Source organism: Limulus polyphemus, unplaced genomic scaffold, assembly GCF_000517525.1.
Source record: "Limulus polyphemus unplaced genomic scaffold, Limulus_polyphemus-2.1.2 Scaffold151, whole genome shotgun sequence".
NCBI lineage: Eukaryota > Metazoa > Arthropoda > Merostomata > Xiphosura > Limulidae > Limulus > Limulus polyphemus.
The window spans coordinates 427,246-436,197 of NW_013665761.1; the positions used below are offsets into that span (position 1 = coordinate 427,246).

General features: G+C 32.2%; 1 protein-coding gene across 1 annotated transcript in view; it reads right to left on the reverse strand.

Annotated features, from left to right (window-relative positions):
• LOC106475995 (hemicentin-1-like) overlaps positions 1–8,952 on the reverse strand; it is an 83,256-nt gene that overhangs the window by 36,214 nt on the left and 38,090 nt on the right. The window contains exon 2 of the mRNA XM_022381094.1: positions 5,477–5,815. Coding sequence (XP_022236802.1) covers positions 5,477–5,815 — 339 coding nt within the window. The remainder of the gene's footprint in view (positions 1–5,476; positions 5,816–8,952) is intronic.

Consider the following 8,952-nt stretch of genomic DNA (forward strand, 5'->3'; position numbering starts at 1 on the left):
CACTGGGGGCTTCAGAAGAGTAAGTTTGGCAAACACTCTTTACAAACTTTCAAAGTATGAAGACTAAAGTTTAGGGTGAGTATTTGTAATTGTAGCTAAGATGCCTCTATGAGAAAAATTAGGTAAGATACTCTCATTGCTGCGTAAAACATATCTATATGATTAGCTTTCGTTAACCCAAGTATATTTCAGATTATAACTGTAAAATTCAGCTAACTTATCATTAAGCATAATTGTCTTATGAAGGAGTTTAATATAAATGTACATATACAGAAACTCAATAGATTCTGCGATATTGACCCTTACATTCACTGGTCGTGGAAAATACATTTCTTCCAAACTGCTGAAGAATATTTCTAAACATTTTCAAGTATTGATTATATTTAAACAATAAATCACTTTACTGCGCATTATTTAATATAGACATTTTCATTTCTATTATTGTTGTTCAGTTATGTATAATATATTCAGCAGGAAGAATCACAATATAGTCTGAGCAAGCTTCAAGTGAAACGTAAATACGATTATCTTGCATCTTTAAATATTTCCTCGAAGTCGTTCTTGTGTCATGTGACTAGGACAAGTATTTAAAACAAAGTTTACATAGCGATTGGTAAATATTTCAACTTTAGCTTAGATAGTATTCCGTGGAACGTATGCAAGGGTACGCTTAGAACGACCACTCATCAAGTAATTTTGCAATGAAATCCTAATATCTTTCCAATTTCTTTAATTGCTGCCTTACTTTCTTCCCAGCGCTACAGAGTAGAAGATAAGCAAATTGTAAGCATTTGGATTTTTTTTTCTCTATTTGGACGTGGTTCAAGAGATGTTTTTTTTTCTTTTGGTTTGTTAATATTTAGTAGCGGTCGCGTTAATATTAGTTAATATATGTTTTAACATATATGTTTATTGACTTCAATGTACATCACATGACATAATACCCATCATGAAATTTCTGCTCTGTTTTAACTCTTCAGGTGCGTATACAAAGTAACAAAGTCAATTATCGTGTGATTAAGTTATCTTAAATTAGTCTATGAGGATTACGTGTACTGCTAAGCTAGCGTAAGATACCCGCGCTTCGCTGCAGGGTTCGAAGGCCCCCTTATGATTCACAGAGACTTCAATGTACCTAAAAGGCTCATCATTTATCCCCAATTACTTCTATGATATCCGTGCTCCCTCCCCTTAAATAAAAGTCTGTAAGAACACCCACCTGTGGTACCTGAGCACGTCTGCCTACTCTTAAACTTCATCATGCCTGGGGACCTTTTGGGTTTACTTTAGCCCTCTTCCGTAGGGAGTTTACGTCATATACATAAGAGCACCCCCTGAACCACCCCTAGTCCGCCTGCCAAGTGTGGTCCTGCCATCTTAAGATCTGGATGAGGAGTTTGTTGAACATACATGCCGATAAAGCTACAACTTGCATTAAGCATTGGGATAAGTAATTATACTGCTATAAATATAATATTTGGTCATGAGAGATATTCAGAAAATAATATAATGCTCCTAATTTGAGTTCTAAATATTATCTTTGATTTTTTAAGTACGTCTAAACCCGACTACTTTAACTGAACCAATTATAGTTGAGCTCTTGAGGATTATTTAATATAGTCATATTCACTATAATAAGAATGCGCATTATTAAAGTATAGAAATGTAATTGTACACTTTCTATATATATATATATATATATAAATAATTAGCTATGGCTCCTTATTAGGCATAATAGTGATCTATGAAAGTATTCTTCAATTCACAGTCACTGGCTTGAAGAAATCTAGAAAGGTCTAATTCATAATTAATACCATGTAATTAATCGAGATAATATTATCTCGTTTGATATCAGGACAAAAAATATTTAAAATCGAATTTAGTCCCACCAGGCTTCAACTAATGTCAGATAACATTTGTAAATTTATGCCTCTCACATGCTTATATATATAAATTGAGCTTTGTTCTACAAGATTTGAAAAACTAGAATAATACTTTCGTAGTTTTGGGTTTAAATACAGAGGACTAAAATTATTATTTCTCCATTTCAATACCTTGGTATGTTGCTGTAGATATGAGTCGTGGGCCATGAGATGCATGTTTAACATCAATATTTGGTTCATGGCGATCTCCCACCTTTCTACCTACCATAACTCTGCCACGGTTATAGTTATGGTTGAAAAAGCCCATTCGTATAGCGAAAGTGCTAAAGGCTGTAGGACTATTGGGCACAGCATTTCGAAGAAGAAAGCCTTTAATATTCGTCATAGAACTCCTGCTCCTTATATTTTGTTATGAACCAGCCTTGCATCGTTTCAATGACAGTACTACGAGTTGACTGTTTAGGTTATAGTCCAGTTATTAAATTCGTTTCTTAAGTCTCAAGTGAATATAGTAATTTAGCAACTTTATTTTTATGTTTGAAGTATATTCTGCATAGTTACTAGAAATTTTATCTGAAGACTAACTTCGTGAGACATTTTGTGTTTGAGATGCTAGATGTTGATGGTTTAATGCAATTGCTAATTAGGCCAGAAACTGGAACAAAATATTTTCACTTCCAGTAGGTCTACAGACAATTAAGGGTAAAGTGTCGTTCAAAAAATCATCACCCACCCCCTGAAAGTTTTTATTTTTCTTTAATTAAACTACTCAACGAGCTATTACATTGAGACATACATCACCGCCTCTTTATGATTGTGAACTCAGATATAAAATTTTATAGCCCTAATTTAGTTTGTTTTTTCTGTATTTCATATAAACTTAACGGATATACCACTCTGATCACATGAAAGCGTTATTTGATATATATTATTGTATCAACAATAAATAATGGCTCACGGGTATTTTTAACACAATCTGTTCTAAAAAACAGTATTGTACCTCTAAAACATTTTCATTTAAAAAATAAAAAGAGTTCTTAATGTGTTAAGTACACTGAAATTATATTTTATAAGAAAAGCAGGTATAAAAATAATCAAGAATCAGGAAAATCTTAAGATAAATCTGCTTTTATCATTTCTAATCAACTTAAGACCATAAGTATACTGTTTAAGAAACAATTAAAACGGCGAGCAGTTTTTGTTGTTGTGTTTTAAATCTAGCTTTACAAATATTAGATTATTTAATTCAAATACTTGTGATGTATTACCGGTTGGAAATTTTAAATATTACTGCTGCTTGAAGTCACATATATATGTAAATTTTAATGATACTCTCAATGTCATTTTTTGAACTTCACTGCGAACTTGTAAACATAAGTGGACTAATTCGCGGAATTGTGTATTTCTTGTTCATACGTATATTTTGTTATCGCTTGACAGTATAATACTTCTGACTGATATTTTTTAGTGTGAACACTGGAATGCTAAGAAATTGGAGATTTTAAAGATTGTAGTGCAGATTAGGAATAAGAAAAAGTCCTTTAATTTTCGTAATAGAAACAGAAAGAAATATCGCAAGGAGATTTCTCACAGTCAGAGAGTCTGAAACCATAACCTTAGCAAATCTAGAGCAACGACTTGGTCCAACTGTATGTAGTTTATGGTTACGAAAGAGAGCCCTACAATCCCTAAAACATATCATTGTGACGAAGCTAGGCTACCATAAAAAAAATTGATGTTGAAAAAGGCTTACAGACAACAAACGTTATTCACTCAGAAGGAAAAGGTAAAGTACTAGCTTCGTCCTCCTGCATACGTATTCGTGTTCATAATGTATCCCGAAATGTCTCGATTAAATTTTAACTTTGATAAATGTGTAACCCTTATTTAGCAAGAAATTACGTAGCCTACTCCAACCTTGTTTTTGTTTGATTTAAATTGTCATGCACTTGTGGTATTTTACTACAGTGAAGCCATATGAACTACTAGGAATTACACTTAAATTCTGATACGATTTGAAAGGATTATTAATTGAATCAATACTCACACTTCATGATTTTATACAATTCTTTGAAAGTCTTAAATGGAAAGAAAACACACTTTTCAGAACAAGCAAAGTTAAAATGTTTCAACGTTTCTAAATTGTTCACAGTCTTTAAATATTTCTTTGGAAGTAAATCACTAATGACAAACTGAATTAGCAAAAGTTCTCAACTTGTCAGTAATCTCTATTCTTATTTTCTTTCCTGAAGACACTAAAGTTTCATCTGAGCCTTTTATGAATTCTTTAAAACTGCATTTTTTAATTAACCAATTTTGTTTCCCTTTTAGCTATAGATACGTTTGTGCATGGAAGTCCTACTTAGAAGAAAATAAACAAAATTTAAACCCAATTTTAATTCCAGCAAGTCACGTAATTTCAATCGCAGACGCTTTTAATTATCTGAAAAAACATCATTACAAGAAAAAAACTGACTGTTATCGTACTAACATTTTTAATTTTAGAATTGAAAGACGTTAGAGCTATGTAATGCCATTTAACCAATGTTAATACGTGCAGAAGTTAATAATGGACCACTTCAAAGCATGGTAAATGAGCAACAGTTAAACGAGCCTTGCAAAATATGAGCGTTTCATTAAAGTAAATTTAGAAAACTAATTACTAAATTCTTCGCCTAAGGTTTTGAATGGCTAATGCCAGTAAATAAGTACTTTAATGGTAGGCTTTTACCCAATTATGGTAAAACTATATTTACAATCTAAAGATAGTTCAGTGTTTTATTATACGGTTGAAGCTTTAAGTAATTGCTTGTTGAATGTTTGCTCAAAGCTTCTCGAGAGCTATCTTGCACTAGCCATTCCTAATTTGTAAGTGATAAACTAGAAAGGAAGCAGCTAGCCAAAACCACCCGCAGGCAACTCTTAGGCTACTTTTTACTAACGAATAGTGGGATTAACTATAACATTATAACGATCGCTTGGCCAAAAGAGCAAGTATATTCGGAAACGCGTTTCTATCCCGCGAGACATAGATTGGGAGTTGAGTGCCCTAACCACCAGGCCATGCCAAGCAACGTTAAGTAATCTCCTTGTAGTTCTACATAATGTAAAGTAAAATTAGATTTTCTTTGAAAAACAAAATTCATTACCTGTTTTTTATTATTTCAGACGTATATTTTACAGCTATTACTAATATACATATGTCCTCCCTACCGGTTGGTCAGTTGCAAGTTTACGGAATTAAACACTAAAATCCAGGGTTTGATTTATTTCGATGGACAGAATTTTGTGTAGCTTTGCGCAAAAATAACAACAACAACTAATATATAAATATACATATATATACATATTAAGAATTTGCTCTTCTAAGCTCGTTTAATGCTTTTCTACGTAGTTATAGTTTAATTTAGATAGTTCCGTTGTATACAATTTACCTATTGCCTATCACTCATGCACTCATGTCGCTGGAATGAATAAGAAATACATTAGCTCCATTAAGAAGTAAATAAATCTCTAGGTACAACACTACTAACTGATAAAATATAAATGAGTTCATATGTATTTCAAGCTGTATAGATGTGGATGACACATACCTATAATTTTCAACATAATTTCAGAATATCTTGTTCGAGCTTTCCTAAAGTCTACCCGACAGGTATATCTTCCCTCATCTTCTTTTGTAACCGAAGTTAATTGCAAAGTGGCTGGTTTCGAAACTGTACTGAAGTAAGTCCTTGTAGCGTAGTTATCACTTGACGAGTGTCTGCCATGTCCAAGTACCCCTCTCCTCGCATCTAGACTGTATATAGGTGTCGATGACTCATCTTTGTACCACAACACTAATGCTACATCATCGTCGAACGTAGGAGCCGTAATATTACAAGGCAAAGCAACTTCTTGACCCACGATTCCATCTACTTTAATTGCTGGGCCTTTATTAAGAAAAAATATATAAGTAAAGTTTAAGTTCATTATCTTTATTAATTGTCCTATGGGCTTTAAGGTTGCAGTATAAAAACTCTTATTACCCTAGTTCCAGAATGAGTATTAGATTAGAATTGTATCGTATTTGATGTATTCAAGTATAATTATGAAATTTAATAAATTGTTATGATTATATAAATAAATGATACAATAAACTTTGGGAAATGGTGTGTAAGAAGCATATTTTGTTAAACTATAAACCAAGAAATTAGCTTATGTTAAGAGGAACTGTCATTACTAGAGTATAAATGTAAAAGTGTGTATAGTTTGATATTTATATTTTTCAGATCAAATAAACATTGTATTAATCACATTTCGAGGCATTTTACATTAATACAACTATATTTCTAACTGTGAATTTTATCAGTAACATACAAGCGGTTAATTTGAGGTACGTTCCTTATTATCGCATATTTTAATTTGTAAAAAGTAATAGAATTTTACATGTTGTGTGCTTCCCTATAAGAAACTGGTTACGCTGATGTTATTATTACGGATATATTGAACTAGGCCATCTACGCTGTTACAGTTTTGACATTACATAATACAAAAAAATATATTCGCAGTAAACGTAACTATTTAGGTTTAAAATCACAACAAATACATTTACAATGATAAATTCTCAGAACATATGATAAACTTTACACCGATGATATCAATATTAGCTGTTACTATAGCCTCCGATACAGATTTCATTAAAAATTAAAATACCGTACTATAAAGCAAAATGTAAATATTGGGCTATTCTCGTGTAGATATATCTTATTATCACGTTAGAGTTCAGAGGCAAAGCAGTGATCACACTGCACATTAGTTGCTTAGTACTGTTTGTATAATTTCCCTTCATTAGAATTCGTGAACAAAATATCATAGTTTGTTTGTTATGGATTTCGCGCAAAGCTACACGAGGGTTATCTGCGCTAACCGTCCCTCATTTAGCAGCTAGTCATCACCACCCACCACCAACTCTTAGGCTACTCTTTTACCAACGAATAGTGGGAATGACTGTGACATTATAACGCCCCTACGGCTGAAAGAACGAGCATGTTTGGTATGACGGGGTTTATGAACCCGCGACCTTCAGATTGCGAGTCGAGCGCCCTAACCACCTGGCCATACCGGGCCTAACAAAATATCAATATACTTCAGTGATAAATGCTTAATAAGTGGTTTAATCGTCCTAATGACATGTCTAAAAAGAATGTTCGGTAAAAGAAAGCATGAATAATATGTTGAGTTATAAACGCGTACTCTTAAAAAATATATTAATTAGTAAGGTATACATAAATTATAATATCGTGCACGTTTTTATAATAATGATGCACGTGTACCTTTTAATGTGCAGTAATGACAGCATCCATAATTTATGTAATCAATGAGCTAAAGAGATGTCACTAAGAAAAAGAATATCTTAATGTGTTTTGACATTAACTAAATTAGTTCTCGAATTAAATACCCAAAAGTTCTTAGTAAATCCAGTGAAGCGAAATTTACAAAAACAAAATTCTTTTTTTTATAATCCCCCAGTAGCACAGCGGTATGTCTACGGATTTACAACGCTAGAAACCGGGTTTCGATACCCGGAGTGGGCAGAGCACAGATAGCCCATTGTGTAGCTTTGTGCTTAACTTAAAACAAACAAATAAACTGTCACTCGTCTCTTAGATTTAGTAAAATACACATGCTTAGTGATAAAATCCGTGCTTTTGTAATTTCATGTGATAAAAATCTGTTTTAACGTGTTCCAGAAATCAATTACGATTCCAATGAACATAATATTTCAACCAAACTTTCTAATAATTCAATAACTAACAAAGGCAGTATTATTATTATTTCAAGATGGAATTTTGTGAAAATCACTTAAATACGAATAATGTTATCCCTAGTCGTTGACATTTGAGCTGGCGAGAAATGTATAACGTAGTATGAGAGAATGAAAATTAAGAAAATATTTAATTAGTAGGCCATATAATAATTACACCGAGGAACTAAAACAAAACAAAATTCACAAAATCATTTTGTTTATAATCTTTTTTTTCTTTTTCTTGTTCATGGTTATTGTTGAAATAATCGTTTGGAGCTGGAAGTTTTATTTTTTTTACTCTCATTTCATAATGTAATATTACTGCTTCGATTTCTGTGTTATAGCACCCTTTATACTATTAGGTAACCAATCTTAATCTTCTAAACATCTAAGATGATATTTTTCACTGCTTCGAAAATAAACAGAATCCCTTTTATAATGATAAAATCTAAGTTTAGAAATAACAAAATTGTATCCAAGTCACAACTGCATTAGATTGAAGATACATTGTTAGATTTAACTAGAACGCAAGATAGTTTCAAAATATTAGCTTTCAAAATAATATAAAAGAAAACCTTTATTCACGTTTTTTACTTGATCATTTGAATATTTTTCCACTTTAACGATGATATATTTAATAATTTATTGGAAACTGTATGAGAAAATTCGAGATTGCCTAACAATTGAGATCGATGTAGATAGATTTTTATAGTGCCATTCGCTTCTGTAAACAGAACTAATCACTATTTAACATACGCATAATTCATATAAAGGCGTAAACGTATTGTAGACATACCATAGTAAAAAATTTAAGTATCCTTTTCTTTGATCACTGTAGAAGATATGCAAATTACTATAGAGAATGACTTTTTGCATGTATAGTAATCTAAGATATAACACTTATTGGTAATTTATCTTGGAATGTTTTAAAGAAAAAGTGCATCAAACTTTTCAAACATTTAAAAATACATATTTTAATATTAATCAAAATAGTGGAATTAACTGCAAATTTAAAGGTATTTTTATGACAATTTTATGTGATTCATTATTTGTATGGGATCCTGCATCAAACACAATAATGGACCCACAAACAATTTCTGGTATAAATTGTTTGAAAAATGTTTAGGGTTAAGGTGCGAAACCAGCCCGGCATGGCCAGGTGGTTAGGGTACTCTACTCGTTATCTGAGGGTCGCGGGTTCGAATCCCCAGATCATCAAACATGCTCGCCCTTACAGCCGTGGGGGCGTTATCATGTGACGGTCAATCCCACTATTCGTTG